At 45.9% G+C, this 20538-nt stretch overlaps 1 protein-coding gene across 1 annotated transcript; it reads left to right on the top strand.

The window, feature by feature from the left end:
* Positions 1-2540: 2540 nt before the first annotated feature.
* COMMD9 (COMM domain containing 9) lies at positions 2541-16112 on the top strand. The gene is made up of 6 exons (XM_036109345.2): positions 2541-2651; positions 10633-10758; positions 12509-12648; positions 13743-13777; positions 14142-14245; positions 15310-16112. The coding sequence occupies exons 1-6, from the start codon at positions 2601-2603 to the stop codon at positions 15448-15450; spliced, it is 597 nt and encodes a 198-aa protein (XP_035965238.1). The 5' UTR covers positions 2541-2600; the 3' UTR covers positions 15451-16112.
* The last annotated feature ends 4426 nt before the right edge of the window (positions 16113-20538 follow it).

The following is a 20538-nucleotide window of genomic DNA, read 5'->3' on the forward strand; positions in this document are numbered from 1 at the left end:
ACCGCATCTGATTCCATGTGTCTGCCATGTCCAGAATAGGTAAATCGAGAGGAGAAAGAGGAGATTCGTGGTGGCCTGGGGCTGGGGTGTGATGGAAAGAGAAGGGGGGAAGATAGCTAACGGGTATGGTTGTTCTTTTTGGTGGTATGTTCTTGCATTGTGGTGATGGTTACACAACTCTGTGAATATACTAAAATCCACTGAATTGTACACTTTAAGTGGGTAAATTGTATATGTGAATTATCTCTCTATAAAGCTATTAACAACTACAACAATAACAACAACAACAACAAAAGAACTCTCAAACTAAGATTTCTGCCCCTAATCACCTTCTATTTAAAAAGTCTGCATTCATGCTGCTCTCTTCACATCAGCCCCACTGGAGAAGACAGGACAAGTGTTCTAAAAAGATGATTTTCCTCACACAAGGGTGACTAGCGAGGCTGGTTTGCCCAGGACTGTCCCAGTGTTAGCCCTGCAAGTGTTGTGTCCCAGGAAATCCCTCCTTCTTGGACAAACTGAGATGGTCTATCAACCTAGTGGCAACCCTTTCTCATAGCACAGGAATGCTCTGCCCTTCAGAGCTGCCAATGGCTCAGATGGAGTCTCCAAATAAGTAACCCTTCTCTCTCTGGGGTATAAATCATCCTTGAGCTCCCCATAATCGTCAAAAGGTATTTTAATTGTTGTTTCCATTTTACAGATGAGGAGACTGAGGTTCAGAGAGATGAAGTAACTTGCCAGAAGCACATAGGAGCCAGGAATTGAACCTGAGTCTTTTTCCAAAGGTACCCCCTCCATTCGTTATCTTGTCTCTCATCACACCACTGGGCGGATTATCCAGGAACACCCTCAGATTGTTCTTGCCCCGTTGGGAAGGGAGTCAGACATCCAGACAGAAGAAGCATGAGTTTTCAGCTCATGGTCTTCAGCTATGCGAAGACAAGGAGACATATACAGCTGGGCAATTAACAGCACACTCTGGAGCCCAACTGCTCGAGTTCGATTCTGGGCTCTGCCTACTTAGCTGTGTGACCTTGGACAAATAACTTCTCTGTATTCTCTGTACCTCGGTTTCCTCATATGTAAATGGGAAAAATAATAGTATTGTGTGTGTGTGTGTGTGTGTGTGTGTGTGTGTGTGTGTGTGTATCACATAGGATTATTATAGGAAGTAAGTAAATCAGTTAGTGTGAGAAGCTTAGAAAGGAGGAAAGGAGCCTGGCTCATGTCAAGTTTATTAAATAAATGAAAGTAAGCACAAATTCATAGACCCAGAATTGGAAAGAAATCAGATAAGGCCTAACAAAAACCAGGTAGTGGGACCAAATTATGGAAATAAATTCCGTTATTCTATTCTGTTCCTTTCTGTGAAAACATTTATGGTTTAGGAATTGCTGTAAGCTCCCCAGACCATAGACAAACCTTCAAATGTATCATGGTAGTGGCAGTCTGGGAAGCCCTACCCAAATGGGATGACATAGTGCAGGGTCACAGCCCTACCCATCACTGACTGGATCCTGGGGGATCCCCTCATAACATACCTGCCCACAGGGCCAGGAGAGCTGAATAACCCCCCGGGGGCATCACCTATCACTCAGCTCTGCTCTCTGCAGTAGGTGTGATCGACATCAATTTACAGATGTGGAAACCAAGGCTCAGAGAAGTTTGAGAACTTGCTCAAGATACAGTTAATAACATGTAGAGTTGGGATTCAAACTTAGGTGGAATTCTAAAGTCTCTATACTGTATTGCCTCCATGTATTTGTTATTATTGCTGTGGACAAATTACCAAACTTAATGGCTTAAAACAACAAACATTTATAATCATACAGTTCTTGAAGACCAGAAATCTGGGAGTGGCTTAGCTGGGTGGTTCTGGTTCTGAAAGTCTCATGAGGTGGTAGTCAAAGTGTTGGCCAAGGCTACCGTCATCTCAGAGCTCTGCGGAGGCTACTGAATCTGCTTCTAAACTCAGTAGTGAGGTTGTTGGCAGGCTTTAGTTTCTTGCTGGCTATTGGCCAGAGGCTTCATTCAGTTCTTTGCCACATGGACCTCTCCAGAGGGCTTCTCACAACATGACAGCTTACTTTCCCCAGAGCAAGAGATTCAAGAAAAAGGAGCAGACAAAAGAGAATACCCCAAAACTGCAGTCTTTTATAAATAATTCAGAAGTGACATACCATCACTTCTGCCACCTGATATTGGCCACACAGACCAATCCTGGTACAGTGTGGGAGGGGACTACATAAGGGTGTGAATACCACCTGCAGGTGCATTCCCCAAATCAGCCAGCCCACCCACACAGGTGAAGGAAAATCAGTTTTCCCGGTCTTGGTAAGTAGAGCAGCCAAGCCAAGCCAATTTCCACCCGGGAAAACTATCCTACACCTGCGTCCTCCAGACTCCACTGTCCTAGAGTCCCCAGGCTGAGCTATCACCCAGCGATCGCGTCCTATGGACCCCTCCCCATGCCGCAGCACCAAAACCCGGGCAGCCATCGCCATCCCGAAGGACTACAGCCCCCAGCATGCCCTGCGGCGGCCTCGGAGCCACGTGACGGTCTTCTCCGCGTGTCGCCGTCAGGTGACTTGGGGAAGATGGCCGCGTTGACAGCGGAGAATTTCGCGGCGCTCCAGAGCCTGCTGAAGGTAAATTGGAGGGGTGGGGACATCGTGAGGCGGGCCTTTGTCCCCAGGCCTTGAGACGGAATGGGAATTGGGACCAAATGGACCCTGATTTGGAGCCGTGACCCTGCTACTGCCTCTCTGGGTGACTGCGTCGTTGGGCCTTTCCGAGCTTTTAGAAAGCGGGCTCGAAATTAATACCGTCCTGACAGGATGGTGGGGGCACAGATAAGATAACGGACGTGAAGGTGCTGTACAGATGCCCCCTACTAAAGGGCTCTGGGGCTGGTGTTCAGGATTGGCGTGTTGAGGTGGTAAGTGCTAGATCCACGTTGCCAGTTCCCCATTTCCTCCCGCAGCCCCTCTTCGCTCCATGGTTGAGGAATCTCCCTCCTCTGCTTCCTCTCGGCCCCCTGAGTGAAGTGGGCGTTCTGTTTCCTGAGTCCCGGGTTTTCTGTACTTGCTTTGACCTGTGTAAAGGCCCAAACACTCTCCTGATAATCATTTGAAAGATTGTGAGGCTTCTTAAAACCAAATGAAACGATGGACTGGAATTACTTAATTTCTGATTTCCCTTATGGAAGAAGGGGCGGCTTTATCTTCCTTTGTAGACGTGATGCGTCTATTTGCCTGTTTTCTGCCTTTCTTGCAGAATGTAAGATCCAGTTGGGACTTTTCTTTTTTTGGTTTTAACTCCAGATGAAAAGGTTTGAGTTCATAACACTAAGCAATTCATGGCACGGCATCATCATTGATTGCTTCGTGCAATGGTCCCTCCTTTGTTTTAACAATCCCAGCCGTGTTCACTTGTATTCTCCATCCCTAAAAGCAGCTACTCTATGATATTCACAAATGTATCCCCAACAAGTGTGTCTCAACTTGTGGCACATAGCATGTGCTCCGTACATAGCTGTTATGTGAATTAATGAATGAAGTAACAAAGCTGAGATTGGAAACCTATGGCTCTCAGCTCACAGCCCTGGGCCTTTCCACTCTCATCCGTTCTGCCCACTCCCCACCCAATGCCTGCCTATTCATGGTATGGACTTTTTTAACACATTAAAAAAGTATTATTAATGTGTAACACATTAAAGCACAGAAATCATAAATGTACAGCTCAATGATTTATTACATACCCATGTAACCATCACTATGGTCAAAACCAAAATATTACCAGTACTGCAGAAGTCTCTCTATTGTTCCTTTGTTACTTCCCTCATTCATCCCAGTAGTAACCACTATCCTTGCTTTTAAAATCAATTTAATATTGCCCATGTTTGAACTTCACATGAATGGAATAATACAGCATATACTTTTTTTATTCCAGGCTTTTTTTTGCTTGCTATTATGTAGCAATAGTTAATTCATTCTCATTCCTATTCTATGTATTTTCTTTTTTTAAAAAAATTACTTAGGGGTGCTCAGTCAGTTAAGTATCTGTCTTCAGCTCAGGTCGTGATCTTGGGGTCCTGGGATCAAGCCCTGCATCAGGCTCCCTGCTCAGCAGGGTGTCTGCTTCTGCCTCTCCCCCCACTCTTGCTGTCTCTCTCTCTTTCTCGCTCTCTCTCAAATAAATAAATAAAATATTGAAAAAATTACTTAAAGTTTTTATTTTGAGGTAATTATAGATTTACATACAGTTGTAAAAAGTAATACAGAAAGGTCCCATTTACCATTTACCCAGTTTCCCCCTATAGAAGCATCTTGCAAAACTATAGTATGATATCCCATCCAGGATATTGACTTTGATACACTCAAGATACAGAACGTTGCCATCATTACAGGATCCTTCCTTTTGCCCTTTTATATCCACATCCACCTCCCCTCTGCCCTCACCCTCTCCTTACCCTCTGGGGGGTGGGGGGCTGGTGAGAAGAGGTAGAGGGAGAGAGAGAGAGAATCACAAGCAGGGTCCATGAGTACAGAGCCTGGCATGGGGCTCAATCCCATGACCCCAAGATCACGGCCTGAGCTGAAATCAAGAGTCCAATGCCCAACTGACTGAGCCACCCTGGAGCCCCTCTACATTTCCCTTTTTAATAAGGACACTGGTCCTATTGGAATAGGGCCCACCCTATGACTTCATCTTAACTAATTACATCTGCAACAATTCTATTTCTAAATGAGATCACATTTTGAGGTACTGGGAATTGGGACTTTAATATATGAATTTTAGGGGGACACCATTCAACTCATTACAGGAGCTTTTGCAGAGCAAAAGTTTTAATTTTGATGAAGTACAATTACTAACAATTTTTCCTTTTATGAATTGTACTTTTGGTGTCATGTCTAAGAACTCTTTGCCAAGCCATAGATCTCCAAATTTTCTCCTCTTTTTTCTAAAAGTTGTACAGTTTACATTTACATTACATTTTACATTTAAGTACATGATACAATTTTGTATAATGCATGTAAGACAGTTTGAGGGGTTCTTTTTTTTTTTTTTGCCTGTGAATGTCCAGTTGTTCCAGAACCATTTGTTGAAAATGCTGTCTTTCCTCCATTGAATTGCTTTTGTAACTTTGTCAAGAATCAGTTGGGCAAATTTATGTGGGTCTATTTCAGGATTCTTCGTTTTGTCCCATTGATCTATTTGTTTATTCATCTGATAATACCTCACAGTCTTGAGGACTGTAGCTATGTAATAAGTCTTGAAATCAGATTGGCTGATTTCTCCTACTTCATTCTTTATCAGAATTGTTTTAGCTATTCTAGTTTCTTTGCTTCCTATATAATTTTAGAATGATTTTGTCTATGTTTAAAAAAACCTGCTGAGATTTTTATAGGAGTTGTGTTAAACTTGTATATCAATTAGAGGAGAATTGACATCTTTAGTGTGTTGACTCTTCCAATCCATGATGTATCTCCCCATTTATTTAGATCTTTGATTTCTTTCATCTACGTTGTGTAATTTTTTAGCGTACAAGTCCTGTACATGTTTTGCTAGATTTATACCATAGTATTTTTCTTTTTTTGAGCAATTGCAAATGATACTATATTTTAATTTTTTTTAAAGATTTTATTTATTTGACAGAGAGAGACATAGCGAGAGAGGGCACACAAGCAGGGGGAGTGGGAGAGGGAGAAGCAGGCTTCCCACAGAGCAGGGAGCCCGATGTGGGGCTCGATCCCAGGACCCTGAGATCATGACCTGAGCTGAAGGCAGACGCCCAACGACTGAGCCACCCAGGCGCCCCTATATTTTAATTTTTATTTATTCTTTTAAAGTTTATTTATTTTGGGGGCACCTGGGTGTCTCAGTTGGTTGAGTGTCCTACTACTCTTGGTTTTGGTTTGGATTATGATCTCATGGTTGCCAAATGGAGCCCTACATCGGGCTCCACGCTCAGCAGGGAGTCTGCTTGTCCCTCTCCTGCTTGTGAGTTCCCCTGTGCGTGCTCTCTCTCAAATAAATAAATAAATAAAATCTTTTTTAAAAGTTTATTTATTAATTTTTTAGTAATCTCTACACCCAATATGGGGCTCGAATTCACAACCCTGAGATCAAGAGTTGCATGCTCTTCAGACTGAGGTAGCCAGGTGCCCCTGATAAATGTATTTTTAATTCCAGTGTTTACATGTTCATTCCTAGTATATAGAAATACAACTTAATTTTTATATGTATCTCATATCTGCAAACATGGTGAACTCACTTATTCTAGTAGTTTTTTTGTACATTCCTTGAGACTTTCTGCGTAGACAGTCGTGTTATCTGCAAATAGGGACAGCTTTTGTTTCTACCTTCCTGATCTGTATATACTTTATTCCTTTTTCTTAACTTATTTCAGTGGCTAGAATTTTCAGCACTATGTTGAATAAGAGTGGTAACAGCAGACAATCTTGCCTTGTTCCTAACTTTAGATTTTCACTATGAAGTAAAATGCTATCTCTAGGTTTTTTGTAGATGCTGTATATAAAATTATGGAAGGTCCCGTCTATTCCTAATTTTATGAGAGTTTTCATCAAGAACGTATGTTGAATTTTGTCAACTGCTTTTTCTGCACTGATTGATATCATGTGATTTTCTTCTTGAGCCTGTTAATATGGTAGATTACATAGGTTTGTTTGTTTGTTTGTTTTAAATACTGAACCAGCCTCACATCCCTGGAGTAAATCCCACCTGCTTATAGTGAATAATTCTTCTTATATGTTGCTGAACTCTATTTGCTAATGTTTTTTAAAGGGTTTTTGCATCTATTTTTATGAGGGATATTGGACTACAGTTTTTTTTTTTATGTTTTTGTACAGTCTTTGTCTGCCTTTGATGTTAGGGTAATACTAGCTTTATGAAATGAATTGGAAAGTGTTCCATCATTTTTTGTTTCCTAAAAAAGATTGTGTAGAATTAGTTAATTCTTTCATTAAACGTTTGTTAGAATTCTCCAGCAAAAGCATCTGGGCCTGGAGATTTCTTTTTGGGGAGTTCTAAATTATGAATTCAATTTCCTTAATCATTATAGGGCTATTCAAATTATCAGTTGCATATTGGGGGAACTGTGGTAGCTTGTGTTTTTTGAGGAATTTATCCATTTTGTCCAAGCTGCCAAATTTATGTGTATAGAGTTGTTTGTAGTTATTCTTATTTTCCTTTTGAAATCTTTAGGGTCTGTAGTGTTTCATTCCTGATATTGGTAATTTGTGTCTCCTCTCTGCTTAACTTTGCCAGTCTTACTAAAAGTTTGTCAATTTCATTGATATTTTCAAAGAACTAGTTCTTTGTTTCATTGATTTCTCTCTCTCTTCCCCCCCCCCCCCCCCCCCCCGTCTTCAATTTCATTGGTTTCTGCTCTTCGTTGTTTCCTTCCTTCTTCCTTTGGGTTTATTATATAGCTTTTCTTTTTCTATGTTCTTGAGGTGGGAATTTAGATTATTGATTTGAGAACTTTTGTCTTTTCTAATATATGTGTTTTATGCTGTAAATTTCCCTGTCAACACTGTCATGGCTGTGTCCCAAAAATTTTGTGGGTTTTTTTTCATTTTTATGTATTTAGTATAATTTTTATAGTATAATTTTTAAAATTTCCCTTGAGGCTCCTCTTTGATCTGTGGATTATTTAGAAGTGTGTTTAAGTTTCCAAGTGTTTGGATATTTTCTTGTCATCTCTCTGTGGGTGATTTCTAGTTTGATTCCATTGTGGTCACCAAAAACACACTCAATATGATTTCAGTTCTTTCAAATTTGTTGAGGTTTGTTTTATGGCTCAGAATATCATCTATCTTGGTATATGTTCAGTGGGCACTTGAAAAGAATGTGTATTCTTTTGCTACTGGGTTGTGTTCCATAAGCGTTGATTAGATTGATCAATGCTGTTGTTGAAATCCTCTGTGTTCTTGTTGAATATCTGTCTAGTTGTTCTATCAGTTGTTGAAGGACAGTGTTGAAGTCTCCAAGTATATTTGTGGGCTTGTCTGTCTCTTCTTTCAGTTCTGTCTCTTTTTTACCTCTCATGTTTTCTAGCTCTCTTGCTGGGTGCATACATAGCTAGGATGTCTCCTTAGGAGATAGAACCTTTCATCATTATATAATGTCCCTTTCTGCCTCTGGTAATATGCTGTGAAGTCTACGTTGTCTGATATTATTGTAGCCACTCTTGATTTTATTTCATTAATATTTGCATGACATATCTTTTTCCATCCTTTTACTTTTGTCTCTATCATTATATTTGAAGAGTGTTTCTTATAGGCAGCATTTAATTGAGTCATATTTGCAGCTCATATTTAATTTCCCACTTACAGCTTATGTAATTATTGAATATTAGAGCTTAAGTCTGCCATTTAATTTTTTTTATTTGCTCTTTTATGTTTTTTGTTTCTTTTTACTTTTTCTTGCCTTCCTGTGGGTTATTTGAACATATTTTTGGAATTCCCTTTTGATTTATCTGTAGCATTTTAAAATGCATTTCTTTTTATAACGTTTTTAGTGGTTGCTCTAGTTATTACATTTATATATGTAACATCACAATCTATCAGTGTCATCATTTTACCAGTTAGAGCGAAGTATAGAAACCTTACTTCCCTTTATGTCCCTTCCCTCATTTGTAATATAATTGTCTTAAATATTTACTCTACATACATTTAGAGCCGCATTGGACAGTGGTATAATTTTTGCTTCATCCTTTAAACAGAATTTAGAAATTCAAGAGAAAGAAAGTCTATTGTATTTACCCATATTTTTGCTTGTTGTGTTCTGTCTTTCTTCCTGATGTTCCAAGGTTCCTTTTATTGTTTCCTTTCTGTTAAGAGAACGTCTTTTGTCTTGTGACATATTTTCATAGTGTTCTTTCATCTGAGAATGTCTTGATTTCTTCTTCATTTTCTGAAGGATATTTTTTGCTGGGTGTAGGATTCTTGGTTGACAGTTCTTTTCTTCCAACACCAGAGAAATATTGTGCCATTTCCTTCTTGCTTCCATGAGTTCTGATTCGAAATCTGCTATTATTCTAATGATCCCTTATAGATAAGATATTGTTTCTCTCTCACTACTTTCAAGATTTTTTTCTTTGCCTTTAGTTTCCTGGAGTTTAATTGTGGTGTGTCTTGGTATGGATTTCTTTGGATTTATCCTGTTGAGAATATGCTTAGGTTCTTGAATGCATACAGTTATGTCTGTAGCTAAACTTGGAAAGTTTTCAGCCGTTATTTCTTTAAGTACTTCTTCAGCCTTGCCCTCTTTTATCCTCCCTTTCTAGGACTCCAATGACATGAATGTTAGATTCTTTGGTATAGTCCCACAGATCCCCGAGGCTCTGTTCATTATTTTCAGTCTGTTTTCTGTGTGCAAACTGGGTGATTTCTAGTGGCTCTGTCTTCCAGTTTACTGATTCTTTCCTCTGTCCCTTTCATTCTGGTGCTGAGCCCATCTACCGAACTTTTTAATTTGGGTTATTGTATTTTTCAGTTCTAAAATTTCCATTTTGTTCTTCTTTGTATCTTCTGTTCCTTTGTTGGGACTTTCTGGTTTTTTTATTTGTTTCAAACATGTTTGTATTTAGGTGTTGAAGCATTTTTGCCATGGCTGCTTTAAAATCTTTGTCCAATAATTTTAACATCTGTTATCTCGATGTTGGCATCTAATGATTGTCTTTTTTCATTCAGTTTGAGATCATTCTGGCTCTTGGTATGCTGAATGATTTTCAGTTGAAACCTGGGCATTCTTGTGTTATCGTCTGAGATTCTGGAGGGTTTCTGCCTCATTACTACCAGATGGCGATGAAAGTCCAGGTTCTGCCCTTGGTTCCTACTGACACGCAAAAGTGGGGGTTCCTCATTACTACTGGGCAGGGGTGGAAGTTCTGGCCCCCATGTAGTTACTATTAATACCAAGGGGTGGTGGGACTAGCTGCCCGTTGGTGGGGATGAGGTCCCAGCTCCCTCCTTAGCCTTCTCTGACACCACCCAGGTGGGGTGTTGGGATACCTCGTTGTAGCCCCAAAAGGGTGGAAGTCCGCATTCCCCACTCAGCCTTTGCTAACATAGGTGGGAGTGGGGCTACAGGTTTTTCTGTGGTGTTTGGCTCCGTAGAGCAGTTCTCACGTAACAGTTTTCTGTCTTGCTAAGCTTTCTTGGTCCTTTGGCTAGAGAGAGCAGGTATTTGTCGGGAGTTGTTTGTTTTGTTTCTGTGTACCCATTGGCGTTCTGGGTTGCCCTGTTCTTTAGCTCGAAGTCCGGGATATATGAACAACAAGAAAATCCAGGAGACTCAGCACCATGTCATTCCTTGGGCTGGAGGGGGAGGCCCACAGCAGGTCCGTCTTCTCCCCATTGCGTCTCGGAGTGGTCTTACGTTTGTTTTCCACATAGTGCCCAGCGCTTTCAGTTGTGCTGAGAAGGGAAAATAAGACAAACGACATCTATTTCACTGCCCTGGAAATGCAGATGTCCTGTGCACCTTTAAATCTTGAGTCTCAAAGGTGTCACACCATGACTCAGACAGTACCATGTTCTGAAACATGTATTTTCAGAGTCTGAGTGGTTTTTTTCTCCCCCTCTGTGCATTAATTCATAGGCCTCCTCAAAAGATGTTGTCAGACAGCTGTGCCAAGAGAGCTTCTCCAGCTCAGCCCTTGGCTCAGAACCGCTCCTGGATATTACGTGTTCCAGCTTGTCTGTGACCCCGGAGGAAGCGGAGCAAGTAAGTGTGGTCAGAAATGACCTTTGGCCACTGGCTTCTCAGCTCATTAGTCTCTTTCTTAACTTTCCAGTCATTGCCCCATTTCAAGGAAATTTTTCCCCTGAAATGTCTGTTGACATTGTAACAAACTTAAAATAGATTTTTGTTTCAATGCTAGTGAACTTAAAAGCTATTGTCTTTGAACCTTCACTTCCTCATGATAAATGAGGCAAGGATGGGTGAACTATACCAAGAATCAGAGGTCCCGTCCGTTTCCTTTTCAGACTTGTTCCCTAGACAGTGTGGACAAAAGCCAACCTTTCTGCGATTTTCTTGCCCTCTAACTTGCCGCTGCTGATAGATTGTCAGCCAGATAGCTTAGACAGACTTCTTTGGGGGCAATGGGTAGAAGCTCTGAGGCCTGAGTCTGATTCAGGGGACATGCTGCTGGACCCCACCTGACCTCAGCTGGTGGCCAAGAGGAAGAGTGAGGTGACTCAGTTTATGCAGTACTCACAGCCTTCTCTTTTTAGGGCAAATATGTTTCTAAAATAGGAGTTCATTCAAACAGGCCTGCGTTATTATTATTATTACTATTTTTAAACCAGAGCTCGGTTCATTGAAATCAGCTGTAGAACAGTAAAAGGCAGCATCCAGATTATGGAAGTGAGTTGAAGATTTAGTTTGGCTTCCCCAAAAGTAGACCCTGAGGCTAAGAGTGGTTGCAAGTAATTACCTGGGGAGCTGAGTCTAGAAAGCGCAAAGGAGGGAGTAGGGACAGTTGAACAGGGAGGAGAGACAAAGCCAAGAAAGAATGTGTTGATGACTGGGCACCGCTGTGGGCAGCGGGGCTCAAACTTGGGATCCTGTAAGAAACCCTGGGGAACACACCGCAGAACTGTCACCCTGGAGGGCAGGGAGGCTGGGACCTCAGCCCTCATCAGTGGAGGGGTGACATCCCCTCGCCTCTCACCTTGTGCCTCTGCAGCTGAGCGGCCTCCCAGGGCATCAGAGAAAGCCCTAAAGCAGTTCCCTCCAGAGAGTCGTGGTAGTTTCAGCTGAGCATTGTTGCCTTCACAAGCTGGCCGCGGGCCATCCTTGGCTACTGTCTGTTGGAAGGACGTAGGGTGGGCAGGGCAGTGCCAGGCCCTCCTCCTCCCCAGGGCAGTCAGCACGGCTCCCCCGGGATCCGTTTGTTTTCTTCGCCCTCCTTGGGGACAGCCTAGGGGCAAGGACACCCTGGATTTAGAGCCCCGACCCCGCCGAGCCAGTACCTCTGGTGGCAGGTCCGTGAGCTCAGCTTCGGGCTCTGGCAGGTGGCACACGGCCCCGCTCAGGGGAGCCGCCCCCGGCTCTGGGCCCCCGGGGGTTCGTGCAGAACCCCCAGTCCAGGCGCAGTGGCCAGTGCAGCGTTGCCTAGTAACACAGCTGACTTTTCACTTCCCTCGTGTTCCCAGGGAACAGGCTAGAAAGTGAACTGAAGGTCAGATTCTGTGCACAAGGAAAGGGGATTTATTAACCCTTTGCTCCCAAGCAGAAGTTTCTGGCACGTTGACAGGTTCCTGTGTCAGGCAGCTACCCCTATCTTCTAAAGCAACAGGTGAACTTAGAGGTGGGCCGGGGCACGTGGGCATCAGCATCTGGGACCGAGGCCTCAGGACCCATGGGACTGCTGGGACGACGTGGCGGCGCGCGGCAGGCCGTGTCCCCCGCCGCGGGGGGAGAGAGCCCTGCCCCCCGCCCTGCTTCTCACCGCGGGCCTGTCCTGCAGCTGCTCCAGGCTCTGCACCGCCTCACCAGGCTGGCGGTGTTCCGTGACCTGTCCTCTGCTGAGGCGATCCTGGCTCTCTTCCCTGAAAATTTCCACCAGAACCTCAAAAACCTACTGACGAAAATCATCCTAGAACACGTGTAAGTGCTCATTTCTTGAGAGTTGCTTGTAATGCTCACATAATGATATTTTAGGTCAATAAATACTTTCAGTGTCCTTTTTAGTGGCTAAATATATTCTTTATATGGAGACATTACATAACATTTAGTTAAGAAATTCCCTGCTGTTAGATGTTTAGGCTATTGGCAGTTTTCACTTCAGTTTACTGTGGAAAGGTTGCTCACGTGCTTAATTATCTGCTTACTGGTTAAAGACGAGAGTGAGGCTTCTGCTTTCTGTTCTCAAGTTGACCATCAGAAAGATGGCACCAGCTGGTTCCAGGAGGAGGACGTGCGCGTGCCCCTCCCCCCACACCTTCACTGGCCCCGCGGGAGTCGTTTCACATTTTCCCCCAGTTCACAAATGGCAAATGCACCTCACTTCAGTTTATTTATCTTTGATACTAGTGATGTCAGATATCTTTTTCATATGTTTAATTGGTCATTTTTGTTTCTTTTGTGAATTAGCTAGATATTTTCTTGGAAAATCCTTTGAATACATACAATTTAAGCAGAACTGATTAGCTACTGGTCAGCAGCAGGCTTGACCAGAATTCTCGGGCAGTAATAAGAGATGATCCCTGCTTGTCAAGGATTTTATTGTTTATTTAGAAACTTCTCTCACACGTGACCACATTTTATCCTGCCTCTGCTTAGCATCTCACTGTGACGCTCTTTGCTGTAGCATTAGATGGGTCTATTTGGGTGTGTTTTGCATAAAAGGCAGTACTTTGTGGAGTAGATGCTCAATAAAAGAGAATTGGTTGACTTTTCCTGCTTCATCTCTGAGAACGGTAACACAATAAAAACACAATGCATTAAGCCTCTTCTTTCTTTTTGCTCCCTAAGCTATGAAAACTAACAGCGCTTATGGCCTTAACATCACTGAGCTATGTAGAACAAACAAGAAAGTGCTTCTGCCACACAGCGGACGTTTCTGTGGTCCTTTCCTGTCAGGGAGTGATGATAGGCTCGAGGATTCCAGAAGGGGTAGAGGCCCAGGTCCACAGGCCTCTCTCATGATCAATTCTCATCCCTTTTCCATTCTTTTTTCCTCATCTTTCCCTCTTAAACAGCTCTACTTGGCGAACGGAAGCCCAGGCACATCAGAGTGAGTACCAAGGACCCGCCTTCCTCCCTACCCTTCCTTCCTGGCCCCGGCTCGAACTCTGCCAGGCGGCCAGACTTTGTAACCGAAACTCAATGTGCATTAACCTCATCCCAAATTCGTCTCTCATTTTGTGCCGGCATCTGGAGGCCTGTGTGTGCAGGCAGAAGCCTGGCCGTGCGCCCACCATGAATCAGTGCCAAGTGCAGGTGGCACGGAGCGTGGTGAGGAAGCCCCTGACTTCGTCTCCCTCGGAGACTTGTCCTGTGGCTCAGAAGCATGACCAGCCCTCCGGGCTGCCTGTCCCAGAGTAAGGGCTTGGTGAGGTGAGCGGCAGGGGCTCTGAGCTGGCCCGTCTCCTTCACAGTCTCTCTGCCGCGCCTGGTCGACCTGGACTGGAGAGTGGACATCAAGACCTCCTCCGACAGCATCAGCCGCATGGCCGTCCCCACCTGCCTGCTGCAGATGAAGGTGCGTCCACTGCCAGGCCCGTGAGAAGGAAAGAAGGGGCCGCAATGACGCGGCACCCCCGCGCGCCGTCGAAAATACCAGTCTCCAAAGCTCTGGGACCTCTGACCCCATAGAAAAAAATTTGGCACCTCCCAGGTGCGGTCTCTGTTTGTCAAGTACATGGTCACTACTGTACTAACATGTTACAGACATAATAAATCATACACCGGAAGTAGAACTTTTAAAAGGATAAGACAAACACAAAACACAAGTTTTAAAAAGGGTTTGCTGCTCCCTGAAGTTTACCTTCTACACTAACGGGAAAGTTTAGCTTTCACGGTGCGGGCGTGCCGTCAGATTCCAGACTGCCTTCGCGGTAATCTTCGTGTCCCTGGGGCAGCTGCTTGTCCGGGTGACTGTGCCGCCACAGTTTGTGACGCGGCTGAGTCGGAGCTCCCGTGCCGGCTGGGGACGCGCCCGTCCGTTTCCTTGCTCGCCCACTCTGGCCTCCCCGGTGTTACCTTCAGCCTACACATCTTTTCAGGGATCTTTTTAAACCACATTGTCTATGGTGAGGGCTTGTTTAGTGATGCCGTATTTACGTAGCCACATACCCAGAAACTCAGCACCTGTAAGAAGATGAAAAAGTAAGGGTGCCTCTAACAAGTTTTTAAACTCTAGTAGAGTTGACTTTTGTTTTTAAAGAAACAAATATAACTAGGAGCTGTAGTGTCTTCTCTGCGTCCCGGTGGATCCTCACTAGCCCTAGAGCCCCCTCCGTCAAGTACCCGTACGGGCCCCTGCAGTATCTCCTCACTCGGATGCTGAGAGTCGGGTCCGAGGGGTGAGTGAGCCTTGGCTTCTCCCGTACCCGCCCTGAGCACTGCTCCCCCAAGCCTCTGGGAATCTCCTTCCGTCTCCTCATTTGCTAAATGACGCCAGGGCTAGGACTCTGTGTAGCTCTGAGCAAAAAGCCTGTCTTCAGAGGTTCACCGGAACGGGGGACGGCTCCCAGCTCCAGGGCTCACCTCCAGGACGGTGGGAAGAGGGACGGCTCTGACGTTTGGGCCCTGTTCTCTTTTCAGATCCAAGAAGATCCTAGCCTGTGTGGAGACAAACCCTCCATCTCAGCGGTCACTGTGGAGCTGAGTAAGGAAACTCTGGACACTATGCTAGATGGCCTGGGCCGCATCCGCGACCAGCTCTCCGCCGTGGCCAACAAATGACCCCAGCCGGCTGCCGGGCCCCAGCTGCCGGCCAGCGGTGTGCGCCTCCCAGCCCCCAGGTCGCCCCCGTGCAGCAGCTGCGGCCGCCGGCAGGGTCGGCAGGCAGGCCGGGGGGAACGGCAAGGGGGCTGCCGTCCGGAAGGCACAGCTGCACCGGGAGGAAGCGGCCCTGGCCCCGCGCTGTTCTCCTCCCTCGTCATCTTTCGTCCTTCTGAAGCTGGTGAGCAGAAGCCCCCATCTCTGGAAGACGTCCTCACCACTGTGGCAGTGTGAGGGGGCGTCCGCACCGTCAGGTGCCTCTGTGTGGCTGCCTGGAAGATTCAGGCCCACGTTGTGGAGCTCATCTAGGAAGTTCCTTTCCAGCACTGGGTCTGATTGGCCTGTGTCCAGCCCTGGAGCACAGGGAGGGAATCACGGGGCTGAGGCCAGCAGTTGGCGCTTCTCCGTCACAGAAGCCGGCCAGGGCCTGTAGAGCCCTGGGGCCCCCCGCCGGCCCAAGTCCAGAGCCTTCCTGAGCCCCTCAACCCTGCGGGCCCTCCTTCCAGCGTAGGGAGTCTGGAATGGGTGCTAACTTCCTCCTTCCTGAAGCCACAGGGCCCGTCCTTGATATAATGCCAGGGGAAACAAGTGGGAGTGATGGAAATAAATAATCATTCTAAAAACTTCATGACTCCAGTCACGTTTTTCGAAGCTTCTGTCCTTAACCTGAGTTGTTGCTTTGCGCCAGCGCCGCCTCTCATTGGGAAAGGTGACCCCAGCTTCTCATTGCCCACTGAGCTCGTGAGCACCATGTGGCCTGAAAGCAGGCTTGTGGGCCTCGCCGCCGTCCAGGCGTTCGTCTGTCATGTGGAGCCGGAGAAAGCTAGGCTGACAGGCAGTGAGTGCTTGTCACGGGGGCTGCAGGGACAGTGCTCCGCAGAGCTGAGCATCCCTGTCACGTGCGCGCTGCCTCATGGTCCACGTCACCCCAGGGCCACGGCGCGCAGCCGGCCGGCCGCGCTTGTCTTGGCGGCTCTGGGCAGTGTGTGTGGACGAGGGGACGGTGGGCGGAGGAGGCAGAGCCCTGGGGCCAGAGGATGGGCTCCAGTCGGGCTGCCAGGGCTGGAAGCCAGCTCTGCCTCTCAGTGGTGAGGGGCTGGACCCTGCCTCTCAATTCTCCCCCTCCCTTTCTTTTAAGATTAAATGGGGATAATAATAGTAGCTCCTCTGTAGGGCTTCTGTGAGGATTAAATGCTGCCGCGTCCCTGAAAGCACTTATTAGCACCGTGAGGGCGGATAAGAAAGGCTCGATCGGGTTTGCTCTGATTCTTAGAGGAAAGGAAGGTGGAAAGCCCTCCGCAGTCACCGTTTCACTTACTGTCGCAGGGTTGGTGCGACGGTGAATGCATTATCCTCTCTTTACCGATGAAGAAATCAGCTCATCGAGGTTAAGTCGCCTGCTGGTAAATGGCCTCATTAGGACGTGGGCCCAGATTTCTCTCGCTTTCTCTCTACCACACAGGACTCTGCAAGGGACGTGGAGTTCTGTGACTTTAGCTCCATTTGGAAAATACTGGAACTGAAGTAGAGATGAGAAAACGTACTCCTAAGACACTAGGAATGTCGAGAAAAAAAATCCCAAGCTCCTCTTTGCTGTTTCTTGGAAGCCGAGCAACCTTCTGTTAACATGGCAGTTCTTAACGTTTTGGGGGCTGTGTCCACTGATAATCTATGAAAGCTGCCTATCCTTTCTGTAGGAAATGAACATTCCATTTTTTATATTCAGTGACAAGAGTTCGTGGACCCCGGAAGTCAGCCCACTGTTTCCAGAATGAGAGCCCCTGGTCTTACTGTCAGGTTGAGTATAGCCTTGTGAATTCAACCCCTTTGTTTTCCTTCTAGTCCCTGTGACCCACAGTCCCATCTCCAAGTCCCTGTTCCCTGGGCCTCCCAGGGGCATCCATAAGAAAGTAACCTGAAGCAGCATAGGTGTCTGGGCTGTTGGACATCATTCCTTCAGCCAGATCGACCTGAACAGAACCATCTGGGTGCATGACATATAGAAGGCATTCAATAAATATCGGAAAATTCAATGACTGTTTGCTACCCTTCACCCCACGTGCTCACTTAAGGGGTTTGTTTTCTACTGTTAGGGAGGATGGATTGTTTGTGGATACCATATTTCTAGTTGGCCTGATCCTATCTCAGAAAAACATCCTAGTTTCTATCTATTGATCTCAAAGCCAGTTCCCTCATGCAGTGCTTGTCTGGTTTTCCAGTAGTACTTCGTGTAATGAACAGCCATCTGCAAACTGCCCTTCCCTTAGCACATGGCAAGGTGTGGATGTCCAGACTCCATCCACAAAAGGGCAATGATAGATCTCTCATTGGTGCCTGTGCTTCTGGCTGCCCAGCACTTCCCACCCACCAGGCCACAGTGGAGAGCATATTTCTCAATGCTAATCAACGTGCATGTCCTATAGATTGTCTCATGATTGTATATGACCCAGATTGGGCCAGTCTGAGTCTTTCCCTATGACTTTTTCTGCCGGAATCTGCAGTGAAAACCGTCTCCTGCCTCTGGGCTCTGGTAATGAAGCCAGGATGCTTGGGTTCTTCCTGCCACATGGAGAAAGCCCATCTGCAGGGGGAGAGGCCAGCTCAGAGCAAGGCAGAACCCAGAGGCTGGGAAGAGGATCAGGAAATCCAGTGTGCCTGATGCCAATCCATCTTCCTCGTAGTCTTTCCTAGTGTAAAAATGTACCTGGGATTTGTTTTTATTGGGAATGGTAAGATACACACGAAAACGATTGTCAGGAACAAGCAGTTTATACACGCAGGTCCCTAGAATCAGGAGGCACATCACACAAGGCCATGTGGGGAAAGACCAGGGTTGGTCAGGAGGCAGGGAGGGCAAGGGGATAGCGTGGCCTGGAGCCTTTATTGGGGTTTTCACAGGAAGCAATGGACAAGGCAGAATAGGTACATTGAGTAAGCTCAGGATTGGCCGGTTGGAATGATTTGGGCAGGCTCTTGACTACACGAGGGGTCCCTAGTTGTGCAGTACCTGGTCCTGGGGTGACTTGGGGCAGGGGGACTATTGTTTGGTGTGTGAGAGTTTGATAAAAGACATAGCTGGGAGGGGCACCTGGGTGGTTCAGTCGGCTAAGCGTCTGCCTTTGGCTCAGGTCATGATCCCAGGGTCCTGGGATCGAGCTCCTTGCTCAGGGTGAAGCCTGCTTCTCCCTCTCCCACTCCCCCTGCTCATGTTCCCTCTCTCACTGTGTCTCTCTCTGTCAAATAAAATCTAAAAAAAAAAAAAGACATAGTTGGGGTGTGGCTGTAGATTGATTGATCTCGGTATTAAAGCCACGTTCTCAGGGGAGTTAGGAATTAGCCCCACAGAAGAGAGTCTCCAGGATCAAGGTCCCAAATGCCAGAGCATCAAGAATACAGAAAATAAAATGTGTTAAGTGTGAGATTATGTAGAAATCACACACAATCCCAAGGTTGCAGTGGCTTTTAGCTTCACAGAAGTTTACTTTTCCTCCCAACCAATGGAGACTGGGGACAGAGAGTAAGTGTTCTCCTCACCATAGCCACCAAGAACAATGGAAACTTCGTCCCAGTACATGCCTCCACAATCACTGAGGTGGGGTGAGGGGACGTGGCAGATGGCACGCTTGCTCTTAAAGCTTCTGCCCAGGAGTGACAAGCAAGTCACATGGTCACACCTAACTAAAGAGGGCAGAGAACTTCAATGCTACCACACTCCAGGAAGGAAGGGAAATGGGATCTTTGTGATCAGCTCTGATGACTACTGTCCACCATCTCCTGAACCAAAAGATGCCTTTTCTGCTCCAGCCGATTTGCACTTATAAACAAAAGAGTGGTGAGCAAGACCATGTGTGCCATCTCAGTATCTTTTCTCATGATACACCTCATCACCTGTGCAGCACTGGAAACATTTTCCCAAATGCCTTAGTGCCTTCCCCTTAACCTCCTGGGGTCGGTGGAGCATCTACTCATCAGGGAGTTAGTTGTGCGTTCTACTCAGAGGTCACCTTGCGAGGCCCAGGGTTGAGTTAGAACTTGAGTCTGGGTCTTTCAACTTCAAAGCCGGTAGTGTCTCCATCTCTGCTTCGACTTTGGGAGAAGAGCACTTGGATCCTTCACAGATGGCTGACCTTCCCCCTTAATCTGGCGACTCTCCACTCTCGGCCTCTCTGCTCCTGCCTTACGACTTCAACCTGGGGCCCCCTTTGCCTCCCTTTCTGGTGATTTTCGGGTCCAAAGACACTGACGTGAGGACCAGACATTTCGGTCTTTCCCACACGAGCCAGTTCTCTAAACACACAGAGTGGGCACCGAGTCCAGCAGTGATTTGTCACGCTCTGTGGTCTGGTATTTATGAATTTCTAGGAAGTGAGTCCAGTGTGGTGTAGAAGGCTCTTCATTATTTCGCTCAGTAAGCTGAGATGCTCTCAGAAGCGAAAGAGTTTTTATTCCTTTTCAAAAATACTTTCATCTAGAAACCATTGGCTACCTGGCATTTTGAAGGCTTTCCAGCGGTTGAACATTTACAAGAACGATTTTGAACCAGTTACCGCTGACTTCCAAATGCTAATCATTACTAAATATCCTCTGACCTGCATGATGCTGCCTTTTGTCCAACTTCCTGTTTTCTTTAGTGCTCACATTTCAGTGGCTTAATTGTCCTTTTTACAACTACTCTAAGAAAGGAAAAAAAAAAAAAGATTTCTTAATATTATTCCCTGGCTTGTGCCAAAGAACCTTAATCTCTAAGGAGAGAGAACCATTCTTAGTTTGAGGACATGTCAAGAGCACTTAAAGGTAAGTCTGAGAATCTGAGTTTCTGTTAACCCTAGGCTCTTGGGAAAGACTCTGCTGGGCTTTCACGCACCTGTAAGTGGAGATAAGCGAACTCCGTAGGTAAGGCATCTCAGATTGGCAGTGAACTATGAAGCGGACCCGTTGACTGGAGAATGGGACTCTCTTGGCTATTGGTGTCAATGTTGCACTAGCCATACGACCTTAGACACATGCCACACAATGAAATACGACACCGTCCCAACAAGTGGAACGATG

This window comes from Halichoerus grypus, chromosome 11, assembly GCF_964656455.1.
Source record: "Halichoerus grypus chromosome 11, mHalGry1.hap1.1, whole genome shotgun sequence".
Lineage (NCBI taxonomy): Eukaryota > Metazoa > Chordata > Mammalia > Carnivora > Phocidae > Halichoerus > Halichoerus grypus.

Bases quoted from the DNA above. Each gene is read 5' to 3' on its own strand.
- COMMD9 (XM_036109345.2), top strand. From the start codon at position 2,601: ATGGCCGCGTTGACAGCGGAGAATTTCGCGGCGCTCCAGAGCCTGCTG. The intron at 2,652-10,632 runs GTAAATTGGAGG...ATTAATTCATAG, and splicing joins CGCTCCAGAGCCTGCTGAAG to GCCTCCTCAAAAGATGTTGT. The intron at 14,246-15,309 runs GTGCGTCCACTG...TTCTCTTTTCAG, and splicing joins CCTGCCTGCTGCAGATGAAG to ATCCAAGAAGATCCTAGCCT.